This window comes from Astatotilapia calliptera, chromosome 19, assembly GCF_964374335.1.
Source record: "Astatotilapia calliptera chromosome 19, fAstCal68.1, whole genome shotgun sequence".
In the NCBI taxonomy this organism is placed as follows: domain Eukaryota; kingdom Metazoa; phylum Chordata; class Actinopteri; order Cichliformes; family Cichlidae; genus Astatotilapia; species Astatotilapia calliptera.
This window is the reverse complement of record NC_137440.1, coordinates 24716815-24738028: the sequence shown is the minus strand read 5'-3', so window position 1 is coordinate 24738028 and position 21214 is coordinate 24716815. Positions and strand designations below refer to the sequence as shown.

The 21214-nt window shown below is 39.8% G+C and overlaps 1 protein-coding gene across 1 annotated transcript in view; it reads left to right on the top strand.

Moving 5' to 3' along the window:
* The window catches only part of dph6 (diphthamine biosynthesis 6), a 57229-nt gene that overhangs the window by 24137 nt on the left and 11878 nt on the right, over positions 1-21214 (top strand). Inside the window, exons 6-12 of the mRNA XM_026152162.2 lie at positions 103-164; positions 481-575; positions 669-762; positions 2585-2735; positions 3114-3239; positions 6576-6705; positions 6832-7006. Coding sequence (XP_026007947.2) covers positions 103-164; positions 481-575; positions 669-762; positions 2585-2735; positions 3114-3239; positions 6576-6705; positions 6832-7006 — 833 coding nt within the window. The remainder of the gene's footprint in view (positions 1-102; positions 165-480; positions 576-668; positions 763-2584; positions 2736-3113; positions 3240-6575; positions 6706-6831; positions 7007-21214) is intronic.

Sequence of the window (21214 nt, the reverse complement as noted above, 5' to 3'; positions counted from 1 at the left end):
TGCATACGTTTGTCTGTTTGCAATGGTGTTTGTGTTTGTATTTCTGTCTTTGTGTATTGCTTTGTGTACATTCATATGTGTCTCTTCCCACATGTGTGCCAGGCCTGGATCCAGAGAAGCACTTAGGAAAACCTCTGGCTGACATGGAGCCCTACTTGAAACAGGTAATTGGATGGCAGATACTCCACCACACTTTCAGCCTCTTATCTCCAGGACATTACCTGACGTTCATTTCAAAGTTGGCTATGAAACAATATGAAATCATGTAGTTAAAATGATGTATTGTCTTGATGATTTATATATATATATATATATATATATATATATATATATATATATAAAATATGATTTATGATTTAATATAAATATATTTTTTCATTCAGCAATTTATACATTTTAAAATCCAGTGTTCTATTGAAAATTTGGGATTGAATTGAGATTAAAAAATTATAAACTGAAAGTTTTTCTCTCCCTGAGTAGCTCTCCCAGAAGTATGGAGTCCATATATGTGGGGAAGGAGGTGAATATGAAACCTTCACCCTTGATTGTCCTCTCTTCAAAAAGAAGATCGTTATGTGAGTAAAGCATTATAAACTGTGTCTGACACTTTTGCAGCATGTGTGTTCTTTCCCCAAATATATATGGACGTTCATTGTGCGTTTGTGCAGTGATGGGGCGGAGACGGTGATCCACTCAGCAGATGCCTTTGCACCGGTTGGCTACCTGCGCTTCACTAAAATGCACACGGAGAGCAAAGACACCGTGAGTCAAACTTCCATGAGTTATAACTTGTTTCGCAAATGAGATCAATGGCGTTCAATGCCGAATCGATAATTTTACAAGCAAAAGTTTGAGTCGCTTCGGGATTGATTGCTTTAAAACTGCTCTCAGGGCAAAACAAATACAAGAACAAAACCCTTTGGTGTCTGATAACTTTGTTGAGGAGAAACACAGCACTGCAGGGCAGGGTTCAGATCGACCTCCAGAGGGCCTCTCTCTTGCTCCGGCGCTCTCTCTCTTACAAACTTTTGCTCTCGGTCTTTCCCTTCATCCCTCACTCTCTCTCTCCTCTAGCCCCACATGGCCTACTTTGACGTCTGCAATATTCACTGCAGCCTGAAACTAGGCCCAGCTTAATAAACATGTCTGCTCACATTAAGGCACTTTGCATTCAGGTAGCTGGCTAAGCGGACATAAGCAAGGGTTGTGGATGGGGGTGGGGGGGAGTAGAAATTGGCTTTTGGTAAATTAGAAGCTGCGGAGGGCCTCACAGGCTTGAAGATTTGCAAACATTTTACTTTGTCTGCAAGAGCGGACAACTTTAGAATCCTTAAATAATTCCCAGAAAGTTCTGATCGAGACATTGCCTTCATTTATGTTTACTTTTTAATTATGCTATTTTAGGTTGTGTAGTTCAATAAGAAACCTATTGGCTTATTGGTGTTCCTGCTGAAAGCAAATGCTCCTTGTGTAACGGTGCTGTGAGCTCAAAGTTGCACTGTGGGATTAACATGTCTCCAGGGTGGAGCATGTGATTTCTATGTGAGTTTCATTGTGGGTTTTTATGTGCAATAGAGTGCGTTTGTGTTTGTATTTATATATGTATGTAAGTATATCTTGATGCTGGATGGGGGGATGGGACTGTTATGGACAGAAAACATACCCCTGTCCCACATCTTCTGTGACCCTGCAGCCTCACTCCCTACAGCTATATAATTTTTAACTCCCCACACTCCAACCCCCAACACACAGACACATTCACAGCCTCTCAGAGCCCCTCTAGCCCCCCCTAGGTTGCTGGGGGAAGAGCACGGAGAACCAGGGCCTGCACGAGTGGGAGCGGAGGGGGCGGGGGCAACCAGGGGAGAACCTGCCCTGGTTCAGCCTTCTGAAGCTTTTCTCGTCAGGGTGACAGATCTGCGGTGACACCAGCACTAGAGGAAACCGCACCAAGCTCAGGGGGTGGGGATGGACCACCATCATTTGCCCTCCGTTAATGCTAGTCAAGCTATTTTTCATGCTGGCCAGGAGAGAGGGGCTGAAGTATAATTAATTTGATTATCATATTGCCTAATGCGGTTGACAGCCGATGAGGGGGTGAATGAGTGTTGGGCATGGTGAGGGGGGCGTTGTGAAGATATGAAATATGTATTTAAATATGTGACGCCCCAGCAGGATTTGGCAGGTAATATGTATGCCTTAGAGAATGGTAATGATTTGTTATTTAAAGGAGTAGCAGAGTGCAGAGGGAAAGTATAAGTAAACAGATGAAATCCAGAACATGTCTCACCCATCCAGTCATGAGTTTTGACTGACAGCCAGCGTGATTGAATCTACAGTATCAGAAAACACCACTCCCTATTCGCCCGAACCGCGAATATGTTAGCATGTTGTTTCATATTCATTCACCTTGAAGTTATGCGTGTCTGGGTCCTTGTCATGAAAGACTGACACACACAGCCCACTTGGTGGGGTATTTGAAAAGATTGGCTAATTATACAGCGTTTTGTCTGTCTTTGCAGAAGGCTCCTTGCTCTTTGCTGGGCATTTGGCCTGATTTATTCCCTGTGGTGCTTTATTGCAGGATGTGGTGGCGAGAGCTTTGCCCCATGGTAGTTGTCCTTGCCAAAATGCCATTGACAAGATGACTGAGGAGGTGGAATATGCTGATCAAGCTGAAGACAACCAGCACGAATTTTCATCAAACTGTGACCTTAGTTGTCAGTGGGGCCACGGTGAGATTCATTTATTGGGAGAATCGCATGCACTGATATGCATGCATGAGTCTATATTTATGTCTTGGTGTGCCAGATGATATCTTTGTGTGGTGTAAGCGGGCTGAATCTGTGTCATGTGGCCAGCATCTTAATGCTAGTATTTCTGAATGATTGTTTGACAAGACCTGTCATTTTGTGGCAGTCTCTGACTTAATAATTCCTCTGACATAAACCGTTTATGCACAGTTTGTCTCTTAAGCAATATTTAAATAGTTATAAATGAATAAACAAACAGATTGATCTCTCATTTTGGGGTTTCTCAAAGTTATGAACAGAGAAAAAATACTTTAAAAAGTAAACTAACATTTTCTCTTCATCTCGTATCTCTTCATGCAGACGTCTCTCCATCTTGCTCTTTAAGAAGTTCCGGAGGTTATCAGTGGATCTGTGGCATCAATGGCCTGCAGAGCCAAGACTCTGGGATCCAGGGCCAGACATCGGTAGCTTTCATCCAGCTGCAAAGTAAGGGAAAGTATTAAAAGTGTTGAGCTCTCTGGAAAATCACAAGGGTCTGCTAGAAAATTCTTTTTTGCCTCCCTGAAATCGCAAACTGCTCACTTTACACCCACCCTCCACACCCACCCACCAAAACAAAAAAATGAAAGAAAAAAAACAATGAAAAGAAACACATGGAGAGAATTTTGTCCCCTGAGTGTCTTTCTTTCTCCTCGCTGGGTTAGCTAAACACACACCAGGAGAAGTAGCAGAGTTTGACAAGTCATTCTTACTTAGAAGTGCTCGTCAAGGCAGCAGGCAAAGCATGCGTCAAAGACTCTGTCCATGACAAGAACAGGATCGCATGCTGGCCACCAAGCAAGGACAAGCATTGCAAATTAACGAAAACTAAAGCTTTTTACACACACGCAGTGTGCAGGCGTGTTGGGTGGGTTATCTTTTTTTTTTCCCTGCACAAGTTTGAAAGTGTAGGCTTTTACAGTGTATCACAGTCTTTTTTTCTCCTTCTCTTTTTTTGATGGGGAAAGAGGAGCGAAAGATGAAAAGCATATTTAATGTTTATCGTGGTGCTTGGCTGAACAGCCTTCACAGTGCAGAGACAATATTAAACAAGTTAATATTTAATGAACAACCTCTTTGTATGAGGGCGAAGTAGTCTGAGACGCTAGTGTCGGCAAAGGAAAAACAAACTTGAAGCTCTTTCAAATGATTGTAGCGAGAAAGGCTTTGCTTTGAGCCCTTGTGCCTGCGTTTGCATCCAAAGCCTACATCGTGTGTGCATACTGTGCTAGACTGCACTTTACAGAAGAGGTCCACCATTACCACTTTAAAGCAATAGATTTCAATGTCAGAAAACATTTCTAATCTATCCACCTTTTAAATACTAAAGTGACAGAATTAAAATGACATGAATATTGAGTAAGTATGCAGTAGGTGTAGCTTTATACCGAATTGATTCAGAAAAGTAAAACAAAAAAATCTCAGGCTTTTGGTAAATATAGCTGAAAATGCGGATCTTGTTCAAACCTGTCCATTAACACTAGTGGATGCAGTTCAGGGTTGTGCTGTGTTGAAAGTGACACATTTATCACTAGGTTCAAATTAGTAAGGTTGTTGTGTTTTTTATGTAACATGGTTTAGGGGGCTCATTCATATGGCTGACATGTTTATTATTTATTGTCTGAAAGGAAATTTCCAGTCTTGCTGACTAGTTTGTGACAATTAGGAAAACAGTTGTTGGAGACCAGGTGGCGACCATGTGCAGTCAATGCCTTTGAAATAATGGAGACCAGCTCTATTATGTCAAGACAACAACAAAACTGGGATAAAATGGCGATAAAGCAGTCTCCTATCAGTTTTCAACAGGGTCAAGATGGAAATTATATGCAATCTTTTTGCAATAATGTGGCACACGGCATGCCACCCACCCAATCTTGGTCATTCACTGGGTCAGATGGGTAACATTTATAATTTATGCATTTATAAACAAGCAAACAAGACACGGTTTGTAAGGGTTAATTCTTGTGTTACAAATTGCTGTGTACTGTGTGCCGTCCTGAGGGCTGACAGTCAGGTGGAGCGCAAGATTTTTTCTCCGTGTTTTTCTCCATATTTTTCCATTTAAATATGAGATATTAGATACTGTCAGAAACCAAGGTTTCCACGTGTAAATGAAAATATTGTTATTGTCCCAGATCCCTCCAGGTTTTTCCGCTCTGTGTGAAACTGAGTGGGAGCTGTGCACTGGGGCTGCTATCTCAGATCCTACAGTGAGAAAGCTTTGGTATGATTGTGTTTCTGAAGAAATGGGCCAGTAGAAAGGAGAAGCCAAACTCCTGAGTGATAAGATCAACCCAAACCTAAACATCGTTCACTCCTTCGTTGACAGTTAGAACTTGTGGTTCATGATGCCATAAACATGTTACAGAGTCCAGTCATTTTTACATATTTATTAACTCTCAAAGTCTGAAAGTCTGCTGTTTATTTCAGTAAATATATGCTTCACTCCCTGTAATGTGATGTGTTTAGAAAAAGAAATAAATAAAAAAGTGACATGCTGCAGGAAAGCCATCATCAAAGCGCACTGTTTTCTTAGGAATCTACTGTAGTTTTTTAATTCTTTAAACTGAAGCGATTTTCGGCTGTTGCCTTTTGACACTTACTTCATATTAAATATTAAAGTTAAGTTGCACCATTAAGTTATGTTCAGCTCTGCTCTCTTTCAGTAAAATCCTATTATTATCTTAGAGTAGGAATATACAGGGAGGCAACTTGAAACAGAGTGAGGACTGAGTAAACATCAGCCGGACAGACAGTGCCAAAGTTGCACTCAGAGCTTTGAGCCATCCACAAGTGCCAATTATACACTTGTTCTGATAACATCTCTCCCACTGATTACAAATAAATGAGCACTCCTATCAGCAATTATCGCATACATATCAGTGGCAAAATAATGTGTTAAATTTAGTGCAATTTGCAGTAAACTACCAGCCACAAACCTTAGTAACTCATGTTTGTGTGTTTCATCATTTGATGGAGCAGAACTCATCAGCGCAGACTGACTTTAACCTTTGCTAATCTGTTTGAGAATGATTGCAGTCAGTCTGAGTTAGACTGAGACAGGTTGTCTCCCACCAGGTGAACTGGTGACCAAAAGTGGTTTTCTATTGTCCTATTTTTACTCTAGTGGGACTGAGCTCTTGCAAAGAAAAATCGTATTTCTTGTAGGTTTATTTTTGTTTTTCAGCCTAATCATGACCTGCTTCACATGCGTTGATATCTCTTTGGACCTCATATTAAGTATCCCAGTAAAAAGATACCAAATGTTCAATATTTGATCAACACAACATCTCTTATCGGCTTAATTTGTCATGAAATAAGGAGAGAACAGGTCTCATATGACCATGAAACTGCTTGTCAGTCAATCATGTAAATACTTTCTATAATGGATTATGTGTAAAAATGGCTGAAATTCCCAAACAGTTGATGAAAAAGTTTTGGTAAACCTCTGAAACATATTTATCATTTGCTGTAGAATTCACTGTGGTGGTGTAATAAGACAACATTAAAAAATATCAATAAAATAAAATAAAAAATCTCATTTTCATTCTGTCCAGAAACTTAATGACCTCACTGTAATGGTGCTTAGCGAGACACTTTCATTTGCCACAGACCTTTGCATTTGGATTTTATTTGGACTGTACTGTACTGTTGTTTTATTGTATATTGCACACAAAAGCCTTTTGTAAAAATGCATATTTTAACCAAGCAGTAATAATGTTAGGCTAGTGTAATTTATTTATAATATATTATTATCACTTCCAATGTATTTACTGTCTATAGGGGAGTTGGACAGCAGGGGCTGGAAGATGAAGGACATTGTTCTGGTTCACCTGTACGTAAAAAACATGGAAGATTTTGTTGAACTCAATGCAGTCTATAAGAAACACTTTGACATCAACCCTCCAGCCAGGTAAGTGTAAAACATCTTCAATATTTACGCTGCTCAAACCTGCATTTACAGCTCATTCTTATTCTGTGTTTATTTTATTTATTTTTAGTACAGCAATCATCCAGTTTTCTTCTTGTTTTTGTGTAGGGTGTGTGTCCAGGTGCCTCTACCTGCTGGCCAGCTGCTGCAGATGGACTGTCTCCTCCATGACTGGACCGAGCCCCTGGCAGAGGGCTGCTTCAATCAGAAAGAAGCTCTGCACGTCCAGAGTCTGTCCCACTGGGCCCCAGCCAATATCGGACCCTACAGCCAGGCCCTCAGAGTAAGTCTAGAAAAATATCCCCAAAAGGGAAACTATTTCTTCTATTTACTTATTAATAAGTATTTACATTTCAGCCCTGTTATTCACAGAAATTATTGGTTTCCAAATGATAAAGTAAGTTTTTGGCTTGGACCAAGCAAAAAATAGGAAACATTACTGTAGAAAAGTAAGCATTAGATTAAAGAAGGATAATCAAGGATTAATCTGATGATTGACAAACCTTCCTGGTGATTCGTATGCTTTGTAATTGTGCGCTCTTGAAAGGCAATTAAAATTGTGCTTGTCCGTCTCTTTTGTCTTTTGTTTATATAGAGATGCACATGTGCGTATGCATGTGATTGTTCTGTATGACTTGTGTTGTGTATACATGTAAATATGTATCTCTTTCATAGTGGGGAGTGCATATTCATTTTTGCACTTGTTTGTAAAGTTAAAACTCAAACTTCTTTCATATTGTTTCAAACCCAGAAAGAATCTAGAATTCAAAGGGAGAGAAAAGGAAGTGTGGGCTGTGGTTGCACGGTTGGCTTGGTGTTGTGTTTACCCAGTGTGTATTATATAGGATTACACTTGTCAAGGTACTGTCAACAAGGATAGTGTCCATCTCCTCCACACCGTCCTTGATGTTGCAGCCAAATCCGTCTATGAGTGAGAACATGTGTGGATTAGCCATTCATTCAGAGCTTGATGGCAAATCTCTCCAGTGTGTCACCGAAGTTCAGTTTGGAGTCCTGAGATGCAACCTACAGAGTCAGGTTTGCTTTTAACATGCCAGCAGTGTTTGATTTCCTCAATGGAGTCTCATCGAGACATGAAATTGATGTCAGCTGTGTGCATGCGATGTTGCCTCTGGAAAGCAATCTAATCTTTCATTCCTCTAATGATCGTTCATATCCAAAGCAATTTGAGAAAACAATGAGAAGAGTTTGTTCAGAGCTGTGCACGGAGCTTCGTACGACCCCTGCGTGGTCTCTCAATGTGTCTACTCCTCCTCCACGCTACAATGGCTTAATTTGATCAAAAATGTATTAACGTCTCTTCAGTACAGATAGGGAGTTTTACATATTGATACAATTACCCCCTTGCTGTGAGCAAGCATGCAGTCCCACCCCTCCTCTCACCAGCACCATGGTGATGCCATCTTAATGACACTTTTTTTCTTGGTGAGTGTTGGCAACAGGGACAGGGCGAGAACAGCGACCAAAGAGCTCTTGTGGAGAAACCTTCTCATACATTCCATTCCACGGAAATTAATTAGTGAATAAAAGAGGGATTTAACAATACAAAGGGATTGGAAGTTGGGGGGAATGGATATCAGAATATTAGATCATAATCATGACCAGAGAATCCAGTCAGCTATGTGAAGCTCAGCTATTTTTAAGATAATGAGTTGAGGGGGAAAAAATGGAAACAACTGGAAAAATAAAAAAGGTTTCTGTTACCTTTCTTTAACAATTATAGTAAATATATATAGTATATATATGTATATATAATATACATATATAGTAATGCTAACCATGTGAATCTAGGGTAGTCAGTCAGGGCTCTAAACTAATCAATGTCCAGCTGTACTGGGATCAGTTTATTCTTTTGACAAATGTCCACTGGTTTGAAAGACAGCACATGGCTGCTGACAGAACGCTCTGCCCCTGCAGGACTTAATTACAGTAGGTCTCCACATTGAGGCTTGGTACTGGTGGAGGTATAGGGAATGGCATTATGGATTGGCATTTGATGGATGCTGGACCTTCAAATTCTATTCGTCTATTCATCTGTCTGCTCAGCTTGTCATGTCTCTCTGCTTCAGCTTTCTGAAATGGCAGGCTGACTGAACGCCGGCTTGGCCTGGTAAGCTGACAGATTTAGATGTGACTTGATTTAAAGAATTAGTTAACCTTTATAATGTCAAAGCTGGGGGCCTCTTGAGGGCCTGTTGGTGTATTGTATGTTGATATATAATATGGCATCAGTTTAGGTTAAAGCCGCAAGCCATAAAGAAAAAAAAAACACTAATTTAATTTATGCCCTTTTTTTTTTAATAATGTTTCATGTTGTTTCATACCTGACAGACATGTGTTTACAGGTTGAATTCACTGTGATATGAACTGTAGAGTAATCTTATCGTGTTATTAGTGAGCGTAGCTGTATCAAAGTTCTTCTCTTTAATTGTTTTGTTTTGCTGTCTTGTTTGTCAGGGATCTAATGAAAATTTAGCTGTCATTTGTTTTAGACGCAATTTACATCATCTAATTAAGATATAAGAAATTTCAGTCTTTTACTACAGCAATCAATTCATTAAGACAAAGAATGTTTCTCAGTTGGAAAATATCAAAACAAATTTTCTCATTACAATGAAAGACGAGTAATGGAATGCTTTTATGAAAGCTTTTAGGCAATTCTTTTGGAGTGACATAAAAGAAGCAGGAGGCGGGGGAAGGAGCACAAGTCTGTTTTTAGTTGGCTATGTTCCATGTTTTACACAGAAATGCATTACTAATAATAATAGATTACGCTTATTAGTTGCCAGATGGATCAAATTGGTCCATCATTCACTAAAGTCAGAGTTAGCAACAGGGGTCTCTTACTTGCAAGATCTGTTTAAATTAATGCTGGCCGTTCAGTCACATTCACTTCTGAGCAACATTTACTGCGGCACGTACGATACCCAAACCATGTCTGAACAGACAAACTATCAGCTGGATGGTTGTTAAACATCTCCTCTTTCCAGTTAAGGTAAGTGGCTCACCCCTGGGATATTTGCTGGGACATTATTCTCACTGATCAGATTCGGCGAGGTACGTTTGGGGAGTTGACTGCGCTAGCCTCAGGTTGCTGGTGAGCACTAACCCCTTGCCTCATTCCCCTAATTGTGAGTGACAGTCAATATTGTAGAAGATTGTCATGCACAAGCCCACGATAGGATTTGCATTGGATTTTGAGAATTGTCAAAGTGGACCGTGAGGCATCAGGAGGGAAGTGTATCTGACGCTGCCAATTAGTATCAAAGGGAGGAGTGTGTTGAGGCAGGCGGTAGAATTTGAATAATCTTCTTACAGGAGCATGAATGTCTAAAAACAAAGAGCTGAACTTTGTTTGGCCCTTTTGATGAAGAGCTGAGAGGTCAGGCTGAGTCAAAGTCAGACTGGGCCACCCGTGCTGGACAAAAGAGAAAATTGCTCTGCTTGTTTAAAGCTTCAGTTTAATTACATTGAATACAAGTTAAATAACAAACATTGCTTTAAGTCTGTTTAACATAATTGACATTGTAGATGGAGAGGAAACACAATATGAAAGAACTCTGAATGAAATGTGACAAATGTCTCCAAACACAACTGAAAATAGACTTTGTGGTTTCACGGTAAGCAGCTGAAACTGCTGACACACAATAAACAAAAATATGTGTATATGTTCTTTGCAGCTTCAACAGAAAATTAACAGTAGATAAATGTACACAAATAAGTAAATAAAGACTGGCAAACGGTAAAAATGTGGGTACGTTTTATGGGTGTCACTCTGAATTTTTCACTCGTGTAAAGGAGCCGGCATGCAAAATTCAGCAGGCCCCTACCACATCAAATATGCCCCCACCTACCGAAACTTCCTCAGCCTACATCCAGAGACTACATCTACCTCAATTACCACAGAAGAGTAATTAGCCAAAAACCAGTGTGTGTGCACGCATCTGCGTTCAGGGAGGTATTCATGCAGCACGAACAGATTAATTAGGACATTTAACTTCATTTCTAATACAACAAAATTAATCCCATAAAAAATGAGGGATCTCGGAGGAGGTGCCTGTCAGCATCTGACGCTTCTCCCCTGTTTGCCATAATCTATTAAAACCTTGCTTTTATCTCACCTCTCCCCTGTCATACTTTATGGATTTTTTCATAAACATGGCCCATACTTCATAAATGTCTCAATTTTCTAGTCTATTAACATTACTTCAAAAGCGCTTGATAAAAGAGGAGGGCATGCGTGAAATAATGCACCAATAATATGAAAACGCTGGAGGCTAGAACAGTAGGGGCGGCTCTCCAGCTTGAATGCTCAGACAATGCAAGGGATGTTATCAACTTTAATAAAAGAACAAATGATCACTTCCAACTAAGGAGGAGGGAAGATGAACCGGCGAGGGGGGAAACGGGTTGGGCCAGGAGGGGAACAGTTGTCGAGTAATTGAGTCGATGAAAAATGAGGTCTTGAAGGCTCAGTGGTTTCAGCAGTCGTGAGATTGAAGGCTAGTTGAAGCTGCGGTGTTCTTTAGCGCATGTAGTTACTTGCTCCTAAGTTGCAGAAGAGGATGTTAACACAGATTTGTTTGTTTTTTATCTTTTTATTTCACTGAGAATAAGCACAGGGAGAATAGGCTGCTTGTTTCCTTTCCTGAATTATGTGCAATGAATTGAACCTTTGTCTTTCTATTCTCAAAGGTTTTAACTGACAGTTAAGCTTCACCTCAGAGCGTTTCCCAAACAATCATTGATTCAGTCCCTGTCTCTATGCATCACCCAAGTCTGTCTATGTAGGCTTTAGTTATCCTACCCTAACACCAGGGTCAACTGTCTGCACTTGAATTGGACACACACAAAACACAATGATCAAACCCGGTAAGACCTTACCACAGTGGCATGTCGGCTGTATGCCCTGAGGCCGAGTCTTACAAGGACACACACAGACACACACACACCTGTGTGCTCTTTGCGATAGGCTCTGTCTGAGTGACAAGGTAAACTGGTTTGGTCATTAAAAAAAGTCACAGCTGACTCAATGTAATACACTCATGATTGACAGGATAGGTACACAGCAGTCATGCTAAACTCAGCAAGATGCAAATATATATATATATATATGTATATATATATGTGTGTGTATATATGTATATATATATATATATATATGTATGCAAAGGCAAGCAAAATAAACACCCGAGCGTACACGCATCATCTCAAACCAACAGTAAATGTACACCTAACAAATGTTGTCATATATTTACTTGCATACAGACAACATATACACATAATCTCTCCTATATTACAGAAACAGGACTTCCTTTGCCTCCCCAAATATAATCCTGAGGAATATATCCGCTTTGAAATATGGTTCATAGTTTCGTCTAGGGACCGTGCTGGAGCTACTGCACGGGGAATGTACATTTTTTGCCTCTAAATGTCTACACTTATATGTGACAGGTCAAAGGAGATTACCTTTTTAATCTGATGAAGAGGCAGTTTTATGTGAAGCGCTACACAGCAGCAAGGGTAATTATATTCTTTCCAGCCCTATCCTCCCTGGACCTTGTCCCCCCTTTCTCTCCTGCTGTGATTGTGTGGAGGCTGACCTACCGCGGCAGTAGTCATTTCCAGAAGGCATGACGTCCTTTGCTACATTATCCTATGCTGCTGCTGCTGCTGCAGCACTATGTGGGTACAGGCTGGTATCAGCTTGTACCAGGCGAGGACAGGGGAAGGACTGGATCTGTCAGAATACATCGGCTCTCATGCGGTCGCATTTGCCGGCGCTGTGCCTCTGCTTCGGCCCCTGCCACACTCCCACTCATTAATGGGCCCAGCCATGACAACTGATCCTAATTGCCTTTGAACAGCTCTTCATGTATTATTGGTGCCTGACTGCCTTGGTCCATGTCAACAAGCCATGGGAAGCAGGGACAGCATTGCCACAGTTATCGTCTCTCTTTTTTTCCCCTTATATATGTACATAGTATACAGACAAGGATGCCAATATATTAATATAAGTATTTACACATTGTGTAAGTGTGTCTTTACACACAATTAAATATTAAAGCTACAAAGACCTTGATTCCCCCAAGAAATTGAGTTGTGTCTCTAGTGGATAGCATCTACAAAAGTCAGTCATCTTTGTAGTTTTACGAATAAGTAAACTTCAATTTGTTAAAAAAAAAAATGGATATATACATGTGTGTGTGTATATGTGTATATATATATATATATATATATATATATATATATATATATATATATATAACATTTGGGGGTTTGTATGTAGGGAATGCACTAGAATATTTAATGATATGTAGATTAATGTAATCAGTTGTGGTGTATGAATATGATTACACTTGATAAATAGTAGTCTCTGCTTTTTAATTTGAGAGAACCACATGGTACGTGTGTGTGTGTGTGTGTGTGTGTGTGTGTGTGTGTGTGTGTGTGTTTGTTTGTCTGTTTGCTATTTCTGTATGTGTTTGTGTGTGTATGTGAATGCATCCTTGTTTGCTTCTCACTTTGTCACTGCTGATGAGCAGTGGAGGGGTGAATGGTTCAGAGACATCAAGAAGGCATCTGAAAAGCGTCATGTAAAGATCCCACCACCGCAGACATCTGCCAAGACACTCGCGCTATTACAATTGCAATCACAAACACTCAGTCAAAACACATCAATTATTTGTAGTCCCATGTGTGAATTATTACCCCATATCCAACTATTTACTTCGCATTTCACCCATCTATTTGAATACAGAAAAAGGAGAGGTGGGATGGCTTAGCTTTTTATTTGTGGAATGAAATAACTGAATACCAAATGCATAGATAAAAAGCATGGCAGCGTGTCCTGTCCACTTCCATCACTGTCTGAGAGAGGAGAGACGTATGACCATCCCATTACTATGGTAACTAGCCACTCTTTTCAGAGCTGCCCGGGTGTGTTTCTTCCCCCAGCAGTGACGAGAGGGCATAGCTGACGGGGCCTACACACACTCGCACATGCAAACACACAGATTGGGAGGGTCTGGAAGACGCTTTTCTTGTGAAATCTACATGTGTGGCAAATCTAGACAGAACAATACAGTGACCAACACGCATACATGCTAGTGTGGTGACATGCAGACAGTAATAAGTAACAGCATTAGGAATTGTAACCCACCACCTTGTCAACAATTTATTCTTACCCAAAGTCTTTAAAGCCAAACAGTCAGCTCAGAAACATTAATTGAATCTAACTCTCACTGATGATTGAATTCAATATTGGAAAGAGTTTAATACAGCTGCCATTATACGCTATTTCTATATTTGTTATGCCTGTGTTTCAGCTATTCCACAAGTTCAACATATTAAACATGGCTGTAAGTGACTAGCTTAGAAATGAGTATTGCATCTTTTTAATTTTACACCCTCACTCTATCATAAATTTCACATAGAGCAGTTCTTGTAAGTAGTAGCTTCAAACCTGGGTTATTCATTTTTCAAAATGCCATTGTCATCAAAGTATGCTTTGCTGAGGTAAAAGTACTGCAGATGAATAATATACTGCCTCCTCTTTTTGGCATGTGTCAGCATGTTTACTTTTATTGTGTTTTTTCTTCTTCTAATTTTTCCTATAGAAATGTTATGAAAGAGAATGTCAGGCACTGTGTGTATCGGTAATATATGATGAATTTGAGATGTTCATTTAATATAATATAGACTGCACAATGTCTTCTGCATGCCAAAATGCATTGAGCTAAATTTGATGCACTCACACAGCTGTTAATTTTCTTCTAGGTTTTTCACCTAGGATTTGGTGCATTTTACGAACCATGCTTTTTTATATTTTCCTATAGTGTTATATTATTATACAATACTCATACTCTAGGAATAATACATGATAGTTTATTATTTGACGTTATCCATCCTTGTGCCCTTTTTTACTAAAATATTTTTTCATCTTTGTGATTTTGATTTGTTCCTCTTTATATTATTAATGTCACGTTGCAGCTATGTTGGCGTTTCATTGATAAAATGAAAAAATACAAAGTGGAATCAAGTGAATGTTAAAAATATATTTTCCTCGTATTGTTTCTTTTTTTTTGTTTTGTTTTTTAAATCCACGATCCTGCAATTCACCAGTTGTATTTGTGGCTTGTTTCTGTGAATATTTTAACTTGGTCAAAAAAAAGAAAGAAAGAAATGAAACGAAAATCCACGGAGACTCTGATGCTGTCTGGTCAGAATGTCCGTGCTTTGACTGGACTTTATACAGTATCTGCGCCATGGCTGATGTGCCAGCTGCCTTTTTAATGCAGTCATACTGCCATCTGTTGAGATGAAGAAGGAATACATTTCATTTGCTCTGCGCTGCAGTTTCTCTATCATATTTCTGTCAGCTAGTCTTCTTATTTTAAATGTTTAATTTGTTGTTTATTTTTCCACACTAAGCTACACATTGTGTCCACTGCAAAAAATTAATTTTCTAGAGGATAGACAAGACAGGATGTGTGTATGTGTATGGACTTTTCTCGCTCGATTAGCAGCTTCATTTTGCTGCGACACAGAATGATTGATTCAGCCTGTGTCATGCAGAATAGACATTTCACACCGTGGTCCTGTGCTGGTTATACCTCATATACACTCACACACAGACTTGTTTAACTTCACTACTCCTGACAGTTACACTTTAACGGCTATAGCATTTTATTTTGACATAATTCTTCTGTGGCCAGGTTAAGTTGACGCTTCTCTTACCAGCCAGACTAAGAAATGTTGCTTCACGGAAAAGAAAAATATGAAAAGACAGAAGAGACGAGGTGGTCGCAGCTGGGGAGGGAGAAAGAACGGGGGATGAGGGTTGTAGTTTCAGCATCATTCAGTCAGACAACATGCCCCTCAGCTGAAACAGCGAGACCCTCCCCGATTCTCTCGAATTAGGGAGATTAGCGGGAAAGCGCATAATGCAGGATGATGGAATTTGTCATAATTTGCATTGTCCTGGAAAGATTCGGCTTGATAGAGCGATGCATGGAGAGGCTTGTCATGTCCCACGGGCAGGTCATAGAGGAAGCTTGGCAGAAATGATTTTTGCGATATGTGCATCAGTCGTAAAAGCCTCACAACCAATTTGTCAAAAAATGTGAGGTCGGGACAGTTGAAGGCAGCAGGGCATTTTGCCTAACGCAATGAAAACCCATGCCCCTCCATCACTCTTCATTTTCAACCCAACTCTGGTGTGGCACAGTAGTCTGAAGCAGCACACAATTATATTACATCAGTTTGAAGTATTTGTTATGTTTATTTGATCGTATTTCTTAAATTTAACATTTTAGCAGCAATAAATGTGTCCAGCAAAACACAACACAACACATATTTTATTTTATTTTTTTAAGTTTACATTTTTTATGACGGGGAAAGATGCATTTACTTTTTTTGTTTTGTCTTTTGTTTATGCCTGTTGACGTTCCAGTGTGTGTCCCTTGGCATCCAGCAGTCAAGCTCCTCTGACCTTGGTTATAGTACTGACTGGCAGCTCCTGACCAGCATTAAGTTGACTAGAGCTGGCATGGCAGTGTTACTCTTCCACAAGGTTCATTGTGTATGGAGTAGGCATGTCGAGGGCAGACATAACAGACAGAAAATAAAAATACAGATGAGCTTAGTGAGGGTGGGGGGCTGGGGAATAGCCAGTGCCCCTCAGACTGACCACACATTGCTTCAACACTGGGTCATTATACTTGCGTAATATTGCATATTTTGCTAAAATTGTCACTGTGTCTTCAACATATGTTTATGGATTGCTTTCAAAATAAATGTTTCATTTTAGACCTGAGAGCACGCATTCAGAAATGCCTCTTCTTTGTGCAATTTATATGGCTATTTATGTCGCAGTTTAAGTAACACTGATGTCGTCTGACAGTTGAGCATACAGGGGTTAGGCTCAAACTGGAACACAAACAGGATGACAAAAATAAAGAGAGTGGAAAAAAGAGGAGGGAATAAAAAAAAAAGGCAAATATCTTTTCCTCTTCCCATGAAGCCTTAAATGAGAAGACTAACATGGTGAAAGATTTGGGAGAAGGGAGAAAGGTTGTGGTTCTCCTGAAAGGTTTGTATTTTCGAAACGAGGTGTCAGAAGAGGCAGGATTTCCTCAGGGCGCGGCACAACACGAGCCCATTTCTTATCATTTCCCACTCCCAGACGTGATCTGCTTTGAATTCACTAATGCTGAAAGAACCCCACTGACTTGAAGCCAGTTTGAGATGAAATCACAGCACACATCCCTGACAAACTGCCATCCACCACACAAGGATTAAACGGTTGTTGCATATCAAATCTGCGCCAACAAGCAGGAATAATATATGCACTTAAATACATTCAACAAAACTTCAACCTCAGTTTTTGATCCCCAGATTTTGAACTATTTTGAGCTATTTGCCAACCCTAAAGTATTCAAGAAAAGAAGAAAATTACCAAAGAAAAATTTGTCACATTAAAAATGCTCCATATGGGATTAAAAGTAAACCAAAGAATTTTCCAATAAAAGTGTTTTTTATAACTTATACATCAATTTAGGGTTTCAAATAACATTTAATCGCAGTATTGTGGGTTTACATGTGGTCTAGTGCTTCTTACACATCATACAATTTTACCATTTTATTCTGTTCCATTTTCCAGCTTTCAAAAATCGTCATAAGTCCTGTGCAATGTAACGCTTCAACAATGAACAAGTTGCCTTTTACTTACTCTTACTCCGTGGTTAGTCTTCACTATATAAAAAACATGCAACAGCATTTTAACAAATTAAATTTCCCAAATATTAGTTACATTTTGCATTTAATTACTGACAGTGTAGCTGATATAGTACTGCCATTGCCCCATTAGCTTTGTTATATGTCCTTGGATAAAGGAAAAGTTACACCATATTAATCTAACCTATTTTACACATTTTGTATTATCATTTTCCTAGTTAAATTATGCATGAGGTCTCAATGGGGAGAAATGTGACCATTAGCATATCTGATAGGAGTGGTGGAGCAGTTTTCCACCTCTCTGTCCTTGGAACCAGGCAGAAAAGCCTGACTGTTCATCAATACCAGGTCATTTTATCCAGGCCTGCCTAGTTCATCTATACCATTCCAAGGCTCTGCTAATGACACTTGGAGATGTCTTCAACGGGATGGGGGCCCAGAGGGCTTCGACACCGATGTGAATATAGTCTAGCACTGTCTGGTCATCTCTGGAAACCCTTTGACACAAACTGCAATTAGAAACACCTCAGACACACCAGTCTGAAACAAGACACTGTTAAGGACTGGGAGTGGACACAGCCAGGCGCTTCCTGAGTACATTTACATACGTTCTACTGTCTGCGCCTCTCAGAGAGGGAAAAAATGTCTTTGAATTTGGTGACCTTTGGATGTGTCATTGGGTTCATTAGAAGAATCACATTGTTTTTACCGTGGAATAAAGGTCAGTAAAGTACAGCACAAAAACACAAATTAGTTGGAAAATGTTTTATCTTCTCAGTTGTTCGGTAAATTGGAAGCACGGATCGTTCAAGAAGGGTTTTTTTAAGTTTGATGTTTTGTTATTATAGCTGTGTAAATCTCAGTTATTGTTACATAATGAAAAATGTCTCAACATGGTTGTTTAAACTAATGATGCGTGTTATTCTCAAACATTGGTAAATGAAGAAATAAATAAAACCAGCTCGGAACCAACTGACTAATATTAAATCAACTTTCAGTCAACCTTATTTTGGCAATACATAGCTAATATTATTTGATATTTAAATAAAATGAACCAACGTGGACATATAGCATTGATTCACTGTGAAGACTGGAAGATAGCACTTTCTCCCTTTTCTCTGCGGGCCATTTAGATCACTAAGGCTAGCATTTGAAAAATACTTACCTTGTTATAGAAAGTTTAATGTCATATGCAATTGTTTGACCCTTATGAATATTAAAGGATCCCATCTCTGGCCTATTAAAAATGCATGTGGCATTGTGGTTGTTGATCACGTTTAGAACACCCATGCAAATTGGACTGTCTTCCTGTCAAGGCCTAAGATGAATAATGTAGTTGTGTTGTATATTCAGGGACACACCATTGACAGTCAATTAACAAGTTTGATTGGTGTGTGAACTCATTCTTTTGAACTGTTAATTTTATGTAAATAGTATTCGCTCTCCCTTCTCTGCTGTCTCTCTCCCATCCAGGTTCAACACAGAAATATGTTCCCCCACCACCACAAACCCCCCAGATCCCCAGTTTCACCTCCCACTAAGAGTAACCAGAGTGGGATCCTTAATAATTGATCATCACACACCTGCTAGGGAGCAGCTATGGGAGTCTGCCTTTAACAGCCAAGGGACCCCATGCTAGACCCTTTTGATATTCAAATTGACAAATTGTAGCTGGCCTTTATGAATTTAGAAAGAAGTGAGGTCTTTTCATAGGGGATGAGCTTGTTAAAAGATTCTGGCCACCCATCCAACCTGATGGAGCTCTTCTTTGTTGGAGTGGATATGATGGCATTTGATGGCTCATAAATGGAACGCCAATGACAATTTGTTGTTGATGTGTGGGAATCTGGCTTTTATGTTAGCCAGTCACAGTAACGCTGGCTCTTGGGTAGATCATTGTAGCAGGTAAGTGATCCGGTGATTGATCCAAATGCTTGAAAGCACTGGAGGCCTTATCTCCCCTCTCTTTGCCCCCTCACTCGCTCACATTGCTTGCATTTGTCTTCTCTCCATCTCTTGTCACTGTTCCAGTAATTTGCAGCAGCAGAGATGGAAGCAAAAGATTCATCAGAGCTGAAAAGTGAGGCCAGGAGTTGTGATTCATGGAAGGCACATTTGATTATGGAAATAGCCATGATTGCGTCTGACCTCTAAATGGCTATGTAGCATGTTGTCCTGTTAGTGTTTTAAATGGAATTTCTAAATGGTACACGGCCTGCTTCAGGTTTTCAAGATTAAATAAAGTGCCATCTGTGCGGACCAATTAGAAGTGAATCCTACAAGAAAAAGTTTAGTTTGAATTGCAGTGAGTGTGGAGGAGAAGAACTTTAGGGGTTGTCCAATCTCAAAGAGCCCTTCGTAGACAAATTACAGGTTCGTTTTTCATTAGGGCTGTCTACTGTACTACACTAGCTGATTTACATGCTTCATCGTAAAAAAAACCTCTCTCCTGTGCTGCAGATGGCTGCAATGCAACTGCTCGTTCTTCAACAGTTCCTCAACATAATAGTAACACAGATTATTCTTTAAAACCCCAAACTAAAAGCTTCTTTGTCTGTGGGTTTGATCAAATTGACCTGTGAGACTTCATTTGAGATGTGTTTGGGCGGTGTGAGAGCATGAGACCAACCGTAAAAACATGTCTCGCTACCCAAAAACATGTGAGCTGGCAACCGTCTGCACATGTGATGTAGATAACTAACAGAGGAAAAGCCTCGGCCACCAATCCAGCAGTTCACCAGTGTTTTCATTTGGAAGATAGTAACATAACACACTAAAGCAGCCACCGAAAGCGTGAAAGAAGACCTTTAAATATGACTTTTAGTTCATGCTTACCCTGGTAATCTTGCAGTTAAATACATGACCCCCAAGTAGGTCTTTGCAAATTAGTAGAATACCTTGTTTTGGGCTGCTACTCCCTGGAGATCCGGATCCTTCAGAGTAATGCTATTTTCATCTTATCATCGGCATTTATTTGCATTGACCATCAGCCAGTGTCCAGCACTAATGCCATCCAGTCTCGAGCACTGGTGAGCTACAAGGTCTCTAAAGACCTGACCTCCTTAATGCCGCTCCTCAGCCCTATTCGTCTCTCTGCATTAAACAGATAGATTTTTTTCAGGTTTCATTATGCAAGGAGCTTATTTCTAACAGAGGTATTAAAAGAAAATTGAGCTTATTAAGTTAATTATGCTTATAAATAACACTGGTGCCACTGAGATATATTGGCAGACCTCTCACTAAAAAACAGCTTGTTTAAGAACTGTGAAATGAGAATGGTTGGTGATAAGATGCTGAAAATGGGGGGGCATAACTTGTTAATTAATTCACTGCTAATCAAACATGCTTATAATTAATGTTAATCTGATTATAGCACCTTTTTCAGTATTGTACTTTTTTAGAGAAATAAAACAACTTTTTGAATTGGACTGATTGCACGTCTTAAACACTGCTTATTTTTATGTTTCCATTGTCTCTGCTGGGATTTTGATTTTGAGATCATGAATCATAGTTGTGTTGTGGGTAGCACTAGCACCTCACAGCAATCGTGGGTTCAAATCCATCCCAGGGACCTCTATAGTCGTTGGGGCTCCGCTAGTCATGAATTCTTGTTAGGATGAACCCATACTGCTTCGATAATGTTTAGATTCGGGGTCTGGGGAGGTCAATCCATGACTGATGTTGTTCCATTCTGTGTTTTCCTATCCACGTTCTTTGCGTGGATAGAAAAACA